We start from the raw sequence: 20,475 nt of genomic DNA on the forward strand, positions 1-20,475 counted from the left end.
CATTCATGCCAGGCTCACCACCTGTGTCTGAACTAAATACAATTTCACACAAATGGAGAGCATTTGGTTCCCACAGCTGACGACTGCATTACCACAGCATGAACCTCCCCGCATGGGAATTTTCAACTTGCCCCCTAATTAGATACAGATGCCACAAAACCAGTCTGATGGTTATGAACAACAGGATGGGCAAAGGATCGTTTCTTCAGATGAGATGATAAACTTTCTTGTTCTTCTGCTCCAAAGTCTTTACACAGATTTGAGTGTTGAGGACCAAATTGCACCTTTTATCCAAAATAAACAAATGATTGAGGGAGATAGATGTAAGCTCATATATGTCCCTTAAGGAAATCAAGCAGAAACTCTGTTTCTGCTTGATTAAAAGCATTACTCAAGCAACATATACAAGTAAAGCATTTCTCTTAAGCAAAGATCTTCAATTTGACATATGATAGTAAAGAGTCCTTTGGATCTTGATGACTATCTGGAGATGTTACCTCAGCGAATGTACTGTAGGTTATAGCAGAAGTAAAAGCAGCAGCCTTGTCTACAGAGGAAATCACTTCTCCTCATTCTTCAGATAAATCACCTTCAGGAAGGTACACAGAGGGCATAGTCAATAATAAAGGATGTAACCAAAACCGGGTGAAGGCTCTAGTTGAGCGCTCTGCAACAGCATTCAGGCTTTATGCATCTTTCAACAGTTGTTACAATGTTTACAAATAAATACCTGACAGGTATTTCAGGCATTAGCCCACCGAGGTCAGTACTTTCTGCCATTATTTTTTGCAAAATAGCTCATGCTCAATCAAATGTGATGGGCAAGTCTAAACATCAGTTTTCAAGTTTTACCTCAACACTAAATATGATGCATTGTAAATTTTAACTATATTAATGAAAATAAATCCAGAATTTCTCTCTCATTGAAATTATGATGCGTCTCACTCTGTCTGTGAAATTAAAGCATGTTGATTAGGAGTCTCTGTTGATTAGAGATTTCCATTTAAATCCCAATTTACAAAGAAATGTGTATAACAAATTCTCAATTGTTTTTACAACTCAAATGTACAAACTAATCAAAAGCAAAACAAGCCTAAATGTTGCTCCTCTGTCACAGCAAGAGATCTACCACATGGGACATTGGAAGGATGACATAAATACTCTGGAGCGTCTTGAGGCAGTCACACGCTGTGGCTTGAATTTCTCTTAAAAACACCGTCGGTCAGGACAGATATTTAGGTCAATGACAATAAAACCTAACCTGGACTTGGGGCTTTTCAGAGTCAAAGAGTGATGGAGTTTTTTTTAATAAATCAGAACTGGTGGGGTGTTTATCTTGCATGACCTCTTCGTTACCCCATTTGAAAGCTTTTCTGTGAGTGCCCTCTTTTCCCACATTACTCCTGCAGTTTGTTCTCTGACATGCAGGCTTTAAGAGACCAACAGCTTTTCATTCTCTAGAGAAAACAATACGCCCTGAAGGCCACTCTTCAACTCAAATAAATCCACCGACTAGACAAAAGACCCTAGTCCAACCTTCACACAGACACACAGCCCATAACAAACCTCTTATTTTCATCCACTGCATTTCTAAATACGCCAGGAAGATGTGATTCAGCCAAATGAACAGCCAGGGGGCATGCAGCCCATATGGCACACCTACATTTCAGCTCCCCAAATAACCTTTAATGGGAGAATAATGGTTTCCCACTGCTGTGAACAAGGAAAAATACCACTTTCCTCTTCTCTTACAAAAATATCCAATAAAAAACACAAATACCTGGCATGTGAGGTTAGAAAATTCCATCTGTGTGAGCAAGTCGCAACTGAAGATTTCAAACTCCTTAAAATTATGAGCGGTAGAGATCCAGAAGGCAAGAGGTCCTCCATTAATGCCCTGCACAGTTTGGACAGGGGAGAGGGCAGGACTGCTGGGTAAAATTAGACAACATGTCTTCAAATAGTACTGGAGTGTACCAGTTTAAAGGTACATCACACCACATTTGAAGGCACTAAGCTATTTTGTAACTGTCTAAAATAAAGCTAGACTTTCAAGGTTTCAGGGATGTAAAATGACACATAGCTCCTGCATGCCTTATTTCAGATAAACATTGGAAGGTTGCATTTAAAGCTACTTTCTAGACTTTTCTGTTAAATCAATGAAACTCACTTCAGATACATATTATTACCTGTGCAACAAATTGCCATTATTAATTTACTTGTTTTGATATTTTGTTGTATATCATTATTCAACCAGGATAAAAATCTACTTACATGCCTCTGGTTACATCATATTAGGCAAAAAGCCACCCAGACTTCCCTTGAATATGTCATTTTGTGTAATTTTTTTGTTTATTCCTCTTTATTCATCCATTTTTAAACAACTCTCTCCTACAAAAAGGTTCTTACTTATTGTGTATGGTTGTTGCAAAATGTTTGAGCCATGGTAAAGTGTTTGCATTTAGTGTACACACTAAATAGATTTCAGAAAATACTGGCAAAAAAATAAAAACACAAATGATGGAAGCTGTTTATGACACAAATTAAAGCCACCTGGAAAGAAACAAACACTTTGAAATTTATAAAATATTTCTAAAATTGATATTCCATCCTATTATTTACATATTTCAACTGATCAGCCCGAATCGTGTGCCTTTTGTGGTGTCATCAACCCAAAGGCACACAAAACAGAATTAGTAGCATTCTTCTGTCTTCTTTTTTATTCTCTAAAACCTTAACTTTCAGTGAAATCCTGCAATGCAATATCCAGCTGTTTCTGTTCTATTTTGTTGTTCGTGTGGTCAGATAAAACACACACCACTGAATAGTTTCTTTAAATTATGTGCAAAGTTTGCAGAGTATCCCTAGCTGCAGATAGTTAAAGAGGTCTGCTGCAACTGTCCCTCAGTACCAAACAAGTTCAGGACAAAGAAAGAGGCTCTGTTGCAAGGTTTTAAAATTATAAGGTCTTCATAGAAGTAACCGCCCTCACATTCTGCAACTCTGGGGATATTATCACAGCTAGAGTCTTCCAGCGTTGTGGAAGAAGTAACCAAAGGCCAACTCTGAGATCCAAGACACACTTGTGCAGCTTCCTGTCTGGACCACCTATTCAAATGCTCTGTTCAGGCAACATTTGTAAGAAATGATGTTGAGACTTTATTGTGTGAGAGGTCAAATGGGGTCAAAGAAGCACAAGATGGAGCTTTTCAGCAGTAATTGATTGATTTTTGTCCCCATTCTTCTTCAGCTGCTGGTTGGGGAGAGCTTCTGACCTAAAAGTGAGCTTAATAGTTGACTGTCTCAGTGGGGTGCTCATTCAAAATAACAATACGGTTTGCAAAGGGAAGAGTGTGTGCACCATGGGGGAGGAGTGGGATGCAGGAGAGCAGGAAATAGCACCGGGATTCAGATTTGTCTAACTTCTTTAATAAAGATGATAAAATACACCCTGCTGCATCTGTCCAAAGTCCATTCAAGTGAGAGTGTTTTGTCAGAAAGACAAACAAAACGTATCTGACTGAAACTCCAGGGCACTGCTTCTGTACAGCTTGGAGGCTATAAAATTATATGAAGCAGAAAGTCTGACTTCAAGTAAAGCAGCCACAAAAGAGGGATTCATCATCATCATCATCATCATAATGGCGAATTCAATAATCTAAACGGAATCTACAACTGCAAACTAATTCAAATGCATGCAATCCGATCATTTGTAATACTGATTTTGTAATATTAAAAAAAATCAGTATTGCTGACTTCCATCATAATGATTTTAAAACATGCTCAGGCGAGTTTAAACAAACGAGTAAAAAAAAAAGAGAATGAAACGACATTGTTCAAATAACACCGTAGAGATACAGCAGCTAAGCCTAAACAAAATGCATAATTTCAGCTTGTTTAACAAACAATAACGTTAATTCAGATGAGACTGGGAAAAGTTTGTCAGTATAAAGTACGTACCGAATACCCCAACTTCTTATCTTCCAGCGACTTAAAACTCCTTGTTAAAGTTTTGTCTCACTACACGAAATAATCAGCTGAGTTCAATAGTTTCTTCTTTTTACGTGATACATGCCTCTCAGAAACAAACATCCCAGAGCAGGTCCGAATATAAAACACACCAGCGCTGCATCTTTGAAGAACTGCGAAGGAACTGCCTTTGCTGCTGCTGCTGCTGCTTTCACTGCCTCCCGGAAATATTCAAACAGCGCTTTACGACAGCGAAAAACATGGCACTGAGTCAGAGTGACTGCAGCTGCAAAAGATAACGTTTGCTCTTCCGAGCACCTCCGCCGTCTAAATGTCCTAATTTTGCAATTAGCTGTTATTGTTATAGCTCGGTACATATTTTTGGTAATTCTCATCGGAAACCAGTAGGGAAAAAACAACAGGAGCCAAAAAAAAATAAATAAATAAATAAACACAGCAGTTTTATTAAAATCTGAAAGAATAATAAAACCTAAGACAATGTTTTTATTTGCACATTTAAAATAATAATCCATAATTACAGAGAAAGACAAATGAAAATCTATTGATTTTTAATTCTATTAATTCTATTCAAAAACTATTTACTGTTTGGGAACACATAATCTGTGTATGCAATCTGTTGCTTTTAGCTAACATTATTAAAACCAGTTAGCACGATCACTTAAAGTCCAAAGCCCAAACCTGAAACCTAAACACATTTAAATTGGGTTTAATGTCGTTATCAAATCCAAGTTCTGACACCCAAGCCAATGGAATACAGCACAATTAGCCATCAGAACTTGTTCTTGGTGGCATAAAAAACTGAAACTGACTGTATAGTTTTATAACTCGGATGGAATTGGATGTATATAATCAATATTGAATGTCTATACAATAGGAGTGAATCAATTGGATCAAACCTTTTTGTAAAGTGCTACACTTTGATTCACAACGAAGTTTGTTTTGCTGTTTCTACATGGTATCAGTATCATCATTTTGTTATTTTTTTTATAAGAGTTTGCACAATACATGCTGAACAATGAAAGTATTCATAAAACACAATAAAACATGACTATGCAAATTACATTTATGGACCCCTCTTTTTTTTAAATGAGGGTGCAAAAGGGATAACTGCAGTATTGAAGGTACCTTATTTAGATCCTTTGAATTATGCCTTTTGCTTGCAATGATTCAAGTAAAACAAAAAAAGCCATGGCACTGAAAAAATATTACTGTTGAAGGTGTGTTCATTCTTAAGATTTTACACTGAAACACGTTGAAGTTGAACAGAGCTGTGTCGCCATCTCCTGGTGAGTCAGGTGAAAAAATGTTTGAACTGACATTTTTTTTAATTTTGTTTAGCCTGCGTGCTGTTACAAAAGAAACAAATATAACTGTATGGATCACACTCTGCAATCACTATAATAATCATTATGATCAGTATCAATAGTAGTGGCTGCAGTAGTAGTGTTATTATTGAATTTCCAACATATGTATTGAAATGTATACAAAGTGCACTCATATTCATATCCCATAATTACCTATTACTGTGTTGGAATTTTTATGTTATTCTTGTATAATAGTATGAATAGTCTCTTGCCCGTGCATATGTTAATGTTTCTATTTCTGTTCAATGTTGTAATGTGCCTACCTTAAGTAAATAATAGTTTCAAACAATCCAACAACTACTTGAAAACGTTTTCCATTAAAAGCAACAGTTTATTATTCCATGGTATGGCTTATAGGAAGCGTAAAAGGGATAGCTCAAATTTTAAAACTGAGATTCTGAAAAAGACTTGATATATCCTATGAGCAGCAGATAACTTGGTGTCTTCATTCAGTATAAATCCAGATAAGTTGGTTTCAGAAGTCCACAGTGAACTTATACTTCAACTCCAATCTCAAAAACGTCAGACCAGTTTATGTGAACTTTTTGTTAAAATCAACCTTTAATCTGTTGGAAGATTTGAATAAGGGACTTTTTTAACAGAAGTAGGACAATAAAAAGAAAATAGAGGGAGAAAATGCTACACCATCAATGATCTGATCAGCTGAAAGGTACTAAAAACTTACTATGAAAAGCGGTTTCAGTCAGAGTAACCGCCTAACAAAAGCTACACTGGTGTAAATGATTCCAATATTTTTGTTTTACTGAAAGCTATAATATTGATCTATAACCAATTTCTTTGAAATGAAAAAAGCTCAGTGAAAACGTTGGAAAAGAATACCAATATGTATTGGAATTCTTAAGGGGATTTTACCTCAAACATTTTGTGAAGAGGTTCCAATTGTGGAAATAACCTGAGCAGTTACACAGGTTTTTTGGTCTTTAATAAATGTGAATAATCATCTTTTTGTAGATTCCTACATAAAATGGTTTTTCATAATATATTTTTTGCAAAATTTGGGTCCCCACATCAGTGATAATAGACTCTTGAGGTGTCAGTGGTCTTCTATCACTAATCTTAATTACCCAAGTCAGAACAGTGATTAGGTTGTGTTAAAAAAAGTCAATTTAATAAAGAAAATGATTTAAAGGTTCATAGGACAGGATTGTTGTTCTATGAAAACTGAACTTAACCAGTTAAGTTTTTTAAATTGTTTTATGAAGGCAGAAGTAACATTAAGTCCAGGCCTTAATGCATAGAATAGAAGTACTTTATTCATCCCAGCAGGGAAATTACTTAAGAAGACAAAAAGCAAAAATGGCAACTGTGTAAGATACATATTTCTAAAAATAATTTCAAAAATAATAAATTTGGTTTAAAACTTTTTTTTATTTAAGACAGAGATCATGACAATAAGATCATGACAATAAGTAAAGCTAAAGAAGTCTATATCAAATTATATCTACAAATGTATCAGGTGTATCAATTAAAATATTTAATAGTAAAGTTAAACACAAATCTTATATATATATAAAAAACTGTAACCTAAAAGAAAAATTGATAAAAGTACTTCTAAGAAAATATTTTTTTAAACCCAAGATTATGTACAACAGTTTGCATGTGGGTGAAATTCAATGGAATGTAACAACAATGTGTAAAATAAGGTTAAAGTAAGAAAACTGCAGAAAACAAAACACGTTCATGTCAAAAGTGTACATATAAACGATATCCCCTGGGTTTGGTTGAAAGACAGGAGTTTTGCTTTCAACTGTACAATAAACAGCAAAAGTTGTTTAATTAGAACTGATATAAAATGAAAGAAGAAAAACATCAAATATTGTATTCTAATGGGAGGGTTTCTTCTGATGCTCAATCACATAACCTCATCTTACAGATTCCTGTGCCAATTTATTCCAGTAGCATGCAGAACTTAAAGCAACACTTCACATTTCATCAAAGACTTTCTGCTTTTTATATGCATCCTCTTCAAAACATATTCACATACAGACTTAATTAGAAGAAAAAACAAGCCTTCCTGCACTTCCAAACGCAGAGTCTTTGTTTGTGATAAAGCATTTAGATGAGGGTAAGATGGTTTCACAGAGGTTTGCTGTTAGTAGACACCAGGGTGTGGCTGGGCTGTCTGTTCTTTAGCCAGCAGTACCCCAGGATGGCAAGGACAATGACGATGGCTATACCCAGGACAATGGCAATGGCAACAACACCTGTCCAATAATGACAAACATTTTGGTTAAAACTTGAACTTGAACTGCAAAATTGAGCTGAATAAACGTTGACGTTTGACAGAAAAACTGAAACCCATTTTCATAGTTAAGACACACAAAAGACAAATTACAGGTTAAAAAAAAGAACAATTTCAAACTGGCTTCTTAATCTCACTTGGAGCTTACTCCATTAGAGCACTTTTGGGATGTGGTGGAAAAAAATTCTCACCGTGAACTAATTTGTAGCAACTGTTTGATGAGGTCATGTCAGTACAGACAAAAATTGGCCAGCAAGTTAAACTTAATAAAGTGGATTGTGAGTGTACCTTATAATTTATTTTACAATTTTTGTTTAGGCCTGAAGATGTGTTTGTTTTTTTCCTGGATTAAGCTACTGAAGGAGCTACTACTGTAATATCTTCCATACTCTTTCCCACAAACTGTAGGAAAGACTAAGTGATAATGTTTATGTTTTCCCTCCAGTCAGTTGAAGCTGATGGCTTCTCACTGGTAAACCTAGTTCTGGTGGAGGTTTGCTCCAGTTCTAGAAGGGTTTTAACTCCACTTTTGCCACATTATGTGGCAACATTTTCTAATTTTGAGACAAGACTGATTAAATATCTGACTGCAGTGTATAATAATTAAGAAATAAACAAGACTGTATGTAATCGGGTCTGAATGAGTCTAATACCTGGACTGTGCTGGAATAAACCAGACTATTCTGAAATCATTTCAAACCAAATGGGATTTTACATATATGGATATGACTGACCTTGTTAAATCCGAAACTATACAGACAAACTGAACTAAAGTCATTGCAAGTCATTTGTGTTATTTTACTTGTTTTACTCAAAATATGTCAAAAACTGCTAAGCTTCCTGCATTTAATCTCTACTGAAGACTTTGTGGTTCAACCCATTAATTATACTTTATGCAAATCATTCCAGTAATATGTCCTCTGTACATTAACCTAGTTTAATACTATCAAGGGGGAAAAAAGAGGTTGATTACTTGTATTGGAGTCAGTCTCTTGTTTCTCAGCTTTGGTCTGTTTGTCAAATATATCGCTTTCTGTAATAAAAGAAAACACATATGCATGACACATTCTAAAAATAGACAAAGCAACGTCAAAACTTGAATATATTCCATATTGGTTGATTAATAAGAGCACATGATAACAAATCAAAGGTCTAAAGAGGCAGAAATAACATAGTTTTGCATCTACAGTGATTCTTTGAGTCATGTATAAATGGCGTGCCAATCCAACTTCAAATTACAAACTCACCTGTCACACCATGACATTCTCGGATACATTGTTCCTTAGATTCAAATCTGTTATCGTTTCCTTCACAGCCTCCGTAATTGAAGCGGGTGCAACTCTGCGTCCGGGGATCATAGTACCACTTTGTAAAGCTATCCCTGCAAGTTCCTGTTTCTGGCTCATCCGTACAGTACGCTGTAATAAAAATTACAAAAATGATAAAGTCTATGATTTCAAAACAAAGGACTAAAGCATGTATCTGTGATATATGAAGACTATATTCAGGAAGAAGGAAGGGAAGTGAATTAAAAGTCAGAAATCAACAGGGAATGGAAAATTCAAACCACCTCTCTTTCCAGCCAAGTTAAGGTCCAACAGAGTACGAAAGTTGCTTTGAACTGATAAACAGACAGGACATAATTAATGTTAACAATAATTCTAATATGGCATCTAAAACATGTTGTAATCAAAGCATTTAATTAAATTAGTCAAATGAGAACTGGGTCTGGTTTGCATGGCAAGCTCTTACAGTCATTGCAGTTCTTCTCGTCTGATTCATCCGTGCATTGTGCCGTTTCATCGCACTTCAGTCCTCTATCCAAACAGCAACCATTATCACACTTGAATTGATCAGTGGTACATGGAGCTCCACACTTTTCTTCTGTGGCACAAACACATAGATAATATTCAGCTGGGCCATCTTATAATTCTACAAATAGCAGCATGCACTGTTACAAGTGAAAGCAAAAAACTAATAAACTTAAAGGCATTCGTTGACCACGCAGACAATAAAAACTTTCTATGAATATTAAAATGTCTAATTGTGCATTTACATTTCTTCTTATCAAAATACCTCCTAAAATAAAGTGATAGTTTTTACCTGCAACATGCAGACTTCGCCCAGATGAACCACCTTTATCAAAAACAAAGAAAACCAAAGAAAAATTATTGCTTGCTGCAAACAATAACTCTGCTTAGCAAACATTGAGAGTCATTCTTGCTCAGGTATTTAGAGAAATATAGGGTATGCAATGTCTGTCTGCATGAAATAAGAGGTTGTTTTGGTTAGTCTAAAAAGTTAATCAAAATACACTTTAAGAGACCTTAAAGCTGGAGTATATAACTTATATTAAAAATATATTATTTTACATATTTGTTGAAACAGGCCACTGATGAGAGCAGTTAATGGTTTTCCTCTAATGACATGCTGTTTTTCCAAAATTAGCACATTTAGCTGTGAGTACATTTTGTTGATTGACAATGCTAAGACCTTCTATGATTGGCTATGATTGGTTGTTTTTGGCCGAGATGACTTCTGAGCAGTGAATTTCTTCAGACAGCAATAATAGCTCATAGAAGAGGTGGTGGAAATCAAACTTTTCACAGCATATCTGTCTCCTAACATACTGTCATATGGTGACAGTTTCAACAAATACTTAAAAAAAACATTTATTTGTAAAAGTTACATACTGAACCTTTAAAGAACAACAGTCCTTACAATTGAAAGTTCAGATCTGGTTAGTTCAAGTCACTAAAATATTATAACATAAAAGATTATAATAATTTAGTAACTCATGAAGGCTATTAGTTACCATAGTTTGTATCAGAGTAAAAAAAAAAGAAGCAAAAACTATTTAAAAAAAGAAAATAAAACTATGCATCATAACATTCCATAATATTTTAGACAGTTCAATCAACTTCTGACATCCAATTTCATATTCAACAAAGATGAACTGTTTCTTGGATCAGCCTTCAATCAGGAAGTGGGTTGCCCAAATGAAGTTGCAAATCTGCTTCATTTGAGCAAAAAGGTTACTTCAAGCATTACTTAATATTTACTTGTAACTGGTTACCCTTTTTAACTCACAAAGCTCTCACAACACCTTGAACCTGTTTAATATAGTTTATTTCTATATTTATGGTCATGCATGCAACCGACAAGGAAAAACCTACAGTATTTGCAATTAAGAAAACTATTACTTAGTTATTACATTACCAAGTAATCAGCTTTTTAATAGGGAAAAAGCTGATTTAAAAAAAAAAAAAGTCAGTTAAAAAAACCCCCCAAAAAACTACCTGTGCCATGACAGGCTTTCCGGCATTCCTCCTCCTTAATGTAGTTGTTCTTATTCTCCAGGCAACCCCCAAAGATGAACTCCTCACACTGCTCTGAGGCAGCGTTGTAATGCCAGCGTTTGAATGAACCACGGCACGGACCAATTTTCTTTGGAACCATGCAGTGGTCTGAAAGGACAAAATATAAAGACTTAGGATCAAAACTAAAACACACACATGTTGTTGACAAACTGCATGAAACCTCTAATCATCTAAGTTTTTTCGTTGAATCCTGTTCAATGACAATAAATGCTATCTATTTACTCACAAAATCAAGAACTTTGTAAACAGGTACATGTCAGCTAGATTATTATTAAAAAAAAGAAAAGATTTTTTTGTAATTTATATCACAAAGTGAAACCTCTGAATAAGGTTAATATTCAGTAACATATTTCTGTAAATTATGTACTAAGAACCCAAAATTCTGTCTTTAAGAAAATGTGAAAATGATTTTTAATTAAAGAATTTATGCAATGGACAATTTAATAAGTTATATAATCATGGAGAGAACTCTCGTCTTGAGAGTTGTCCAGCAGACAGCCACACTATGTCAGCCACTACTAAGTCACAATGTTAAAGAAGATGGCCCAGCATTCCAATGTAAAGTAGTGTGGAAGGAAAAGACATCGTAAAAAGTGTGCATAAGTAACAGGGATAAGTGCTATTTCAAAGGTTTCGAGAAAATTCACAAGGTATACGCTGTCATTTTCCTTTCCAGCAGAACCAGAAAATGAGGATCTCAACCTGATTTTCACATAAGTGAAATATTGGATGGATGAAAGCCATTATTGTCATTGAACTGAAGCAGCTCAGTAAAAACCAGGATGCAACTCCAAATAGTGATAAAAAGGTTAAAATAGTAATAAAATAAACATACAAATTTTCAAGACAACAAATAGCTGCTGCACTTACACATGCTACCATCTTGTACACACACATTTACAGAAACTTGAGATTATGTATATATTAGTGCTGTCAGTCAATTAAAAAATGCAATCAGATTAATCACACTCTAGCTTTGTGATTAATCACAATGCCTAATATTGTAAGATTGAAAAATAAATATAAAACACAGTCATGGTTCTTGCAGGAATGGTGCCCTGAGAAAGCCCCTTTCTCTGTTGAACTCCCAACTACCTAAAGTGCCTAAAATGAATTGTTTTATTTGTAGCAGAAAGTTTTTAGTTCTCTGGTGCCCCAACCCTTTCAGATGTCGTTCTGAGTGAATGCCTAATAACCCACATCAAAAATGCCACTTACTGCATGTTTTCAAAAAACGTTTAAGAAAATGTTTTATTGTCTCAACCCTGTCTGAAGATTCTATGTTTTTCCAAGTTTTTATATTCAGAAAGGTTTATAGGAAGTCTTTTAGTTTTAAATATTAATTTGGAATATCCCTCTCCATTCATTTTCTATGGAACGTGGGCGATGAGGTGACTGTGTGTGTTTTCTGTGTGTATCAATCAAATTGGCAGAATAATTGCACTTTTAGAGGCAATTCTGATTTGTAAAGATTTGCCTGAGTTTAGTTTTTTGTCCCCTAATGTCACATCGTCAGGGAAAAAAAAATTAAAAAGGCAAGAGGTTAGGCCAATGTGATTAACCCATAATATTTTTCTAGAACAAGGCACCAGACATAGGGCTCATTTCCTTCAAAGTTTCTACCAAGTTCCCATTTTAATATTATGTAACTGCTAGACATGCACTAAAGTAAAAAAAAAATCATGAAGTGGTGTGTTCTGAAAACAAAAGAATGTTGAGAAAAGCAGATTTGGGTAATCTCATTGTAGTTAATGATACACTCTGCATCAGCATTCGTTTAAAGAGCAGCTTTTGTAACACATTGCAGAGAAATGTCACCACAAAAATGAATTTAAACAAGATTTTCCACTAAGCGACTGAAAAACTATTAATAGGTAACTGAGCTTCAGTGTGGGTGGGACATTTCTAGTACTTATAAAGTCAATAGAATTTTGAGAGTTAAGACTCCTGTTCACTTTTATTCAATTCACACAGCAACAATGATAAAAGTCTTGTTGTGCAACAACCTGAAACCAGACAGACAAGTTTTGTTGAGTTGGGGGTGGAGAGATGGTATCAGGGGAGCAGTAAAAAAAACAAAACAAAATAAACACTGACTGTAATACTGCGTTCTATTTTCTCAACAGAACCCATTTCAAAGGAAGTAATCTGGATTATTCAGTTATTCCATGCTAATGGCGGCATCCTACCTACCATCAGCTGATCCATTTTGTTTCCTGTACAATGTCAGTTTACTGTGTAATTATATAACCAGTCAGGTTCTTATCTCTGCTTCCTTATTGTGTGTGAGCATGTCTCAACTCGTTTGGTTCCAACTAACATAGGATCCTCCAGCCCACAGAAACATGCAAAGAACAACCAGAAAAACTGAAAAATCAAGCTGATGGGAAATTATCCTTCCATCTTGGCACAAACAATAAAAGTTATGGCTAAAAAACATGAAAAATCCAAGAAGAAAAATTTGAGAAATCCAGAGTTGTTTAGATGTGCCACAGAGATTTCAACGGAAAAAGCGAGGTAAGACAGGAGGAATGCCTGAACAGACACCAACACCAACCGAAACTCTGGGTGTTAGTTCCTTAAACATACTCTAAATTGTGTACTGCTTTCAAGACGTCAGTGACGTCTTATTAGTAACTACATTTCCTAAGCACTTGGATAGTGATGCATTTATCACTATTCTGAAAGCAAACTATTTCATAATTTCCTCTTTTTTTTCAAGCACGTGCGTGCCATAGAACTCTTTCTCTGGATTGGCCCATTTAATGTGTTTTTCTGCATATTTACGGTAAATGGCTTGTACTTGTGTCACAGTTAATTTAGTTCAGAAGACCTCTCAGTCATTCACGCACACTTTCATACACTGATGACACTTCTTTTCAACAGAAAAAGCTTCATTTACAAAAGATTGAAGCACAATTTAAGAATTAAACATTTTTCCAATATCTTAATTGAATATGGCTTGTCTTTAAGGATATAGTGGGTTAAATGAGCTATATGTGAAGGCTTGGGTAGGCAGAAGGGAACCACATGACATTAAATGTGGATATGAAACATCCACATGGCATGTCTGAAATGCCTGAGGTCAGGACAAACACCCCTCGGCAATCACACACAAAACGATCTTAAATACAAAGTTACAAAATGGTGAGAGGGAAAACTGGCAAGAACACGTCTGAATTTACCAATAAATAATGACATGAAACAATAAGGTGTAACGAGGATATCATATCTTTTCTTTCTATTCCTGTCTTTCAATTTGTAGTCTCATTTGTATCCACAATTTACATTTTTTATTCATTACTACTTCCAAATCATAATGACTTACCTAAAACACTGTGTATCAATTTATTTTCCTTGCCATTCATACATATTAAAGATAAATAAAAATATTTAAATGTCACCCATAATTTAAATGGATAGTACTTTCTAAAAATGTATCTTTTGTTATATTAAACAGTTCCATCTCCTACCTGGGTATAAATCAAGCAAACTACAGAGTTACAAAATTGTCAAAGGAAAAAAAACAAACAAACAAACAAACAAAAAATAAAACAATGATCCGTTTTATTGATTTGGAAGAGGAGACACTCACGCTCTGACTCGTCAGGGGTCAGGACCAGGACGTTGATCGTAGTGCTGTCTGACTGACCAGCATGGTCCGTGACTGTCAGGTTAAACTTGTACTTTCCAGAAGTTAGATTGGATACAGTGATCTCATCAGGAAAACTTGACTTCTGCAAAAATAAGGAGGACAATATTCAGTTACTCAATTACGGTCTCAGCAGTGTTGTTAAAATAAGGTACAGGGGACATTTTGCAAAATTGCTAATTAAGTATGGCAATAACAGGTCGGGAATTAAAGTTGCTTTTCTTACCTCAATGATCGCATATGGGTAAATGGTAACCATGGTCCATTTGAAGGTCAAAGTCTGCACATCTTCATCTCTGCTCTGGAAGCCGCTCAGTCTCACAGACTCTTTTGGCTGGACCACTATGTCATAACCAGCAATGGCCACTGGCGGAGAGTCCTTTTTTTCTTCTTGGATATGAAATACATAATTAAAGATGATAAGGATGACACATAACCTCAATTGGATCACCAGGAAACAATTATGAATAAGCAGAGGAAAAAAAAGAGCATGACATTCCCAGCAACTTCTCACTTCCAGACGTGTGTGAACATGAAAAACTTAGACTTTCTGATCTAAATCTGTCGTCCTCATAACAAATAGTGATGGTAGAGAAAGGAGCTATTCCAGTTTGGAGAGTGGACATTTTTTGCATTTTCTTCAGACTTATTTTGACTTAGACAAAAACAATAGTTCTTCAAGTCTTTTGAAAGCAATATTTCCAATTCTGATTTTCCTCCAAATTTATACTTTAGTGGAACAATGTAGAATTCGGATGAGTGAAAGAAAAATGCATTTTTATCCATTGTAATCTCACAATGGATAAAAAAAGCATTCTTTTCTTTTCCCAATGAAAAAATGTATTTCATTGAGACTAATGAAATACAATACACACAGAAAACATGCAACCTATATCACTGCACATGCATAAATACAAGGAAAGCTTGTTCAGGGCACATCTGACAGATATGTTATGCAAATTTGGGCAGTAACATCACAGGATGAAGCACCGACCCTTATAAGCAACTTTAGCAGACCAGGATGTCAGACTGAAAAAAATAGGACAACCAAAGATGACAACAAAACTGTTATTCTTCTTTTTAAAACAACAACCTTAATTTAAATATCTGTCATACAATAACAAACTCAAAAAAGTAAAAGAAAACATTATGTGTCCACTTTTTGCTTGTAAAATGCATGCTTCACCCTGTGACATCTGGATAATTAGATTTTCAACACTCACAAAAAAAGCATTATTATTTTCGTTTCTTTTTAAAAAAATGTATTTTCATTTGGAGTCAAAACAAAATCGACCCATTCTGAAAGGATTTTGTTTTCAAATTAAAAGCTCCTAATCCTGGCTGGATGGAAGAATCATTTTGAGGAGTCAAAATGGATGAGAAGACATTTAAATTAGATTTTTATATTCAACATAATAATAAAAGACAACTGGAACGCATAAACATTCTGAATATTCAGAAACTCTCCACACCTCCTCTTGCCTTGTGTGATGTACTTCGCCCCCTGACGTCACTCATGTTCACAATGCAGTAAATTTGCTATTTCTGTTCAATTAAAACCAACTCAATAATTAAATTTGATTTTGCCACAGCTCAGGGCAGGGTGTCACACCTACTCTCCTACTTAGAACAGCACGTCCACAAGATGGTTGCTTAATTAGCTGCCTAGATATGAACACGAAAACCATCTGATAACTTCTTCAGCTTTCTTTGCAGGTGATGTTATAAAATTACAGTTACACATGAAAATGTAACTATGTTTTTACTCATCTAAAATCTAACAATTGGTTTATTATTGCAACAGGCAGTCATCAAAGCATTCCCAGTTCTACAGTATTTCGGTTGTATTTGACGGAGGTTTACACTCACCTGTGGGAGCATCGTGTTTTATGTAGTAGTCCTTAGAGAGAGACTTCAGGATGTAACTGAAATATCCTGACTTCTTGACAAAGCGGCAGGCGTATTTCTTGTTGTATAAGCAGTCAAACAAATAGCAGGAGTTAATGGTGCCCTCGCCTTGGTTCTCCATCAGAGCGACGTTGCACCTCGGGTCCTTACAGCAGGACGCTACGCAGTCCATGTAACTCCCCACTTTCGGCGAGGAGAGAAACGTGGCCCCTTCATTCACCGATTCATTGGCATTGAGCATAAAGTTGTCTTTACCTGTGTCGAATTTGGACAGGCAGGTGTCGGCAGTGCTCTGGCCAGCGGTGAGGTGCAAAAAGCCAACTAGAAACAAGAGCGCTGCGAAGTGGCATCCGAAAAGTAAATTCATTCTAATCGTCTCCTCGAGATTACCACTCAGTTAAAAGCAGAAGTTGCGTGAAAGAAATCTGAAGTCAAATTGAGAAGAAAAAAAATAGTGTCCGTCTTATTTAAAAAAGGAGGGTTCTTTCCGCACAAGGAGTAAAACACAAGCTTTCCGTCCTCCAAAGGCAGTCCTCACGAAAGTGACTAAAGAATTACTTCCTGGTAGTCAAATACAGGTACCCTTAGCGCCTCCACAGAATAATAAAAAAAAAGGAAACGAAACAAACACTCATGAAACTCTGGTGTCGACACAAACCCGAGCATTGACAACATTTCTCAGATGACTCACCTGAGAAACAACAGGAAGTGAAATTCCACTCCCGATGCCACTCCCTTCTGACTGAAGCTACGACGAGAAGGCGAGTGTGTAAGGAAAACAGCGACTGACCAACACCTGTGTTTTTCCAGTTTCACCCCCACTATTTGGTAAACAAGGCAGTCAGGGGAAAAATAGAACCAGTGAAATATTGATACAAAAGTTATTAAAGTTGGGTAAACGAAATGTAACTAGTGAAATTATCAGCACCACAGCTGTCACTGCTACGACTTGAACTTGTTGTCTCTCCAAATTATGTAAGGTTCCCTGACATTTAAAAACTTTTTTTTTTATTTGAAATATGACTTTTAACATATTGCCATTTCTACGTTTTTTTTTTTTTTGTTGGTTTGTTTTTGTTTTGTCTTTTTCTTATGTTGTGTTGTCTGACAAAAACTCCACAGTGGCACATCATGCAATTTAGTTCAGAGTCCAGACCCAAATTACATCTGGACTATTTATTAAATCTGACTAATCCTTTTGTATCTTGGCCCAGTTATGATTACCAAGGTTGTTTTTATTTGCTAAACCCCAGCAATGGTAGATTATTTTTAGTACTTTATTCAAATTCATACTGAAATTACTTCATTTCCAAACAATGTGGAAGTGCCCAGATGAATATGTCATGGCTCTGTAAGCCTTTGTTGAGTTAAATCACAATTGAGTTGAATGGAGCCACACCTGTTTATGTATTTAAGATAACATCTTAAACCCTGCTTTCTTGTGTGACATCATGAAAAAATGAAAACAAATCAGACTAGGAACTGTAAACCTCACCAAATCTGGTTCGTCCTTTGGTATAATTTCAAAATGTCCAGCAGTATTAATTAATCAATTCATTAATCAGTTTCAACAATTATATGTAAGTGTAAACATCACTGCTCCTGCCATTGCTCAGGAAGGACATAGGTTCTTTGTCCCAGAGACGAACAATGAATAAAGTCCTGGACTGAAAGGCCATTCAGAAAGAAAGAAGCTGTTACTCCATAAGCAACACAAAAAGCCATACTACAGTTTGTAAATACACTCTGAGATGAAGACCTTAATTTTTGGAGACATGCTCAGTGGTGTTAACAAACTGAAAATGATGTGTTTGGCGTAACGACCACCACAATATTTTGAGCAAAAAGAGGGAAGCAGCAGCCTCTATACAGCCAAAAAGGTCAACTCTTTATAAATCATTCAGAAATACAAAGAAGCCTAGCTGGTTTTTGTATGTAACAGAGTAGCTCTTTAAAGTGTATCAGCTTACACTTTGTTAAAGGCAAACTGCATGTCACAAAAGCCTATTGTTTTTCCATCATCCTAGGTTGCACCTCTATAAAACTGACAGTAAAAGCGATTATTAATGAGTTCTGAACCCATATGTAGCAGACCTTAAATGTGTCATCTATTTTAGTTGAAGTTTTCACCATAAGGTGTCTGAAATTTACTTTAGAAATGCTGCCATCCCCATCATTCACAGTTGGGGTGGTACAAGCATCCCCATTTTTTCCTCCATGTAACTATGGTCAGTATGGCCAAGCAGTTCCACCACAGGACATGTCTCTCTTGAAGTACAGACTGAGGGGCCTTTCAGACCGTGTTGGTACAGGTTACGTTTCACTGTGATGTCACTGAATTACCAGCACAATTCTCTTCATGATATCTTGGATGAATTCTTTTGACTTTCCCATTGTGTCAAACAAAAAAGCAGTGTGTTTAATGTGTAGCCTTACAACTTATATCGACAGGTGTGCCTCCAATTAACTGAAATGGGTCAGCTAACCTATCAGACGTTTGTGGAGGAAACCCAAATGATTTGACCCATAAACTTTTGGGTTATGGGTGAACCAGGATAACTGTTTAAAAGACAAACATCTTGGATACTGACCAAATGTATGCAAACATTTTGATGTTTACATACATTCAAAGGCTTACATGTTCTCACCTTACTTACTGGCATTTAGCAAATTGAAATAATGTTTGTAATTATAACTAAGATAAAACAGGAACAGTTTGGTCTGATCCAACATCAGACATTGAGAAAAATGTTTTTTGTGTATTTTTATTCAGTGTATCTAAATGTCTGGTTTCAAGTGTTTTTGCAGTTTCTGTATCAACATCCGCAATGAATGCCCCTTAGAAGAAACTAGAGCATATTTGATCTGATCTCATTTCATATGTTGCTTTCTTGTATGCTAGCAAATGGGTTATGGGTATTACAGTAAAGTATGTGGTTTTTGTGCAAAATGCTATGTGCACGTCTGGTTTCTATTTTGCTCCATGTGTCGTTCTAGATTACCACAGACCACAGCAGAGCAGCACTTTCTGACAGTAATCTGATGTGCTAAAACACCCATATAGCATTATAATGTAATTATCAATAGCATCATGGTGCATATACCTTATGTGCAAATGCTTAAAAAGTTAAAATCTGTAGAAATTCAACCACAGAGATAAACAAGTATATAAATTAAAAAATGAATTAATGAAAAAATGAATTATGTAAAATCTAAAGCCTCTCTGCATGCATATTTGCATGCATGGAAGTGCCGTGAAATGCTTAACCAAGGCTTTAAAAGTAGACAAGCATACATCTTATGGGAGGGTGTGGAAAACACAATGGGATGATGTGAATTATGCATCCTCCCATTGTGGAGGATGTGTAGAAATGAGCATAATATTAAGGGGGCGGGATTATGTGTTTTCCAGGCACATGGTGCCATTTTATAGCACAATCAAGTAACTGTTAAGTTGTTGTAAAAGTGCTATGTATATCAAATATGACTTAAAAGAAATGTTACTTCCTAATTTAATGCCTTGAAATTGGGTCTCTGTCTATTTAAAAACTCCTGCTTTTTCTGAAATTCTGCCTCCAGAAAGTCATCACAACATTGCATGTATGGTTAATTTATCTATAGCTTTTGAATCATTATCCAGTTCAATTATTTAGTTTTTTTCTTAATATCATGAATGACAGAGAAGAACCAAATACAATGCCCTTTACCAAGGGGTTTCATGGAATTACATAGAAAAGCAGATCCACGGACTTGTACTTGACTATGAGCATGCACTGCTTTTAATAAAATAAGATTAAGTCATTTCCACATATTTATTATTTTAAGCTCAGTCAGTCACACCAATCTCTGACTTATCAAAATACACAATTCAAGTTTGAGTATAGTTTAGCAAGTGTTTGCATAGAGAGGGAATGCTTT

At 35.6% G+C, this 20,475-nt stretch overlaps 2 protein-coding genes across 8 annotated transcripts in view; both read right to left on the reverse strand.

Moving 5' to 3' along the window:
- LOC102231952 (pleckstrin homology domain-containing family G member 3-like) overlaps nucleotides 1-4,228 on the reverse strand; it is a 39,300-nt gene extending 35,072 nt beyond the window's left edge. For 4 of the 6 annotated variants that reach the window (XM_023352554.1, XM_023352553.1, XM_023352550.1 and 1 more), the window contains exon 1: nucleotides 1,781-1,909. In XM_023352554.1, coding sequence (XP_023208322.1) covers nucleotides 1,781-1,890 — 110 coding nt within the window. In that variant the 5' untranslated portion in view covers nucleotides 1,891-1,909. Of the gene's footprint in view, nucleotides 1-1,780; nucleotides 1,910-3,960 lie in introns of those variants that run through there. The other 2 variants (XM_023352551.1, XM_023352552.1) reach the window with 2 other exon arrangements.
- Nucleotides 4,229-6,729: 2,501 nt separating this feature from the next.
- On the reverse strand, nucleotides 6,730-17,260 carry spint1 (serine peptidase inhibitor, Kunitz type 1). 2 transcript variants are annotated; one of them, XM_023353207.1, is made up of 10 exons: nucleotides 16,519-17,260; nucleotides 14,876-15,036; nucleotides 14,593-14,734; nucleotides 10,917-11,084; nucleotides 9,721-9,753; nucleotides 9,370-9,501; nucleotides 9,188-9,238; nucleotides 8,865-9,035; nucleotides 8,591-8,650; nucleotides 6,730-7,579 (listed from the first exon to the last, which is right to left on the reverse strand). In XM_023353207.1, exons 1-10 carry the CDS (start codon nucleotides 16,922-16,924, stop codon nucleotides 7,452-7,454), a joined length of 1,452 nt encoding a protein of 483 aa, XP_023208975.1. In that variant the 5' UTR covers nucleotides 16,925-17,260; the 3' UTR covers nucleotides 6,730-7,451. The 2 variants fall into 2 exon arrangements, with proteins under 2 accessions (XP_023208975.1, XP_005806224.1); XM_005806167.2 differs by having other exon boundaries at nucleotides 14,876-15,039; nucleotides 16,519-17,258.
- Between the last annotated feature and the right edge of the window lie 3,215 nt (nucleotides 17,261-20,475).

Source organism: Xiphophorus maculatus, chromosome 19 (assembly GCF_002775205.1).
Source record: "Xiphophorus maculatus strain JP 163 A chromosome 19, X_maculatus-5.0-male, whole genome shotgun sequence".
NCBI classification, from domain to species: domain Eukaryota; kingdom Metazoa; phylum Chordata; class Actinopteri; order Cyprinodontiformes; family Poeciliidae; genus Xiphophorus; species Xiphophorus maculatus.

What these genes read in the sequence shown, in the direction of transcription:
- spint1 (XM_005806167.2), bottom strand. Translation starts at nt 16,924, where the DNA reads ATGAATTTACTTTTCGGATGCCACTTCGCAGCGCTCTTGTTTCTAGTT. An exon ending in AAAACACGATGCTCCCACAG is followed by an intron (nt 15,040 to 16,518) that starts GTGAGTGTAAAC and finishes TTCATATCCAAG; the next exon opens with AAGAAAAAAAGGACTCTCCG. An exon ending in AGAATGTCATGGTGTGACAG is followed by an intron (nt 8,651 to 8,864) that starts GTGAGTTTGTAA and finishes CTTTTATTACAG; the next exon opens with AAAGCGATATATTTGACAAA.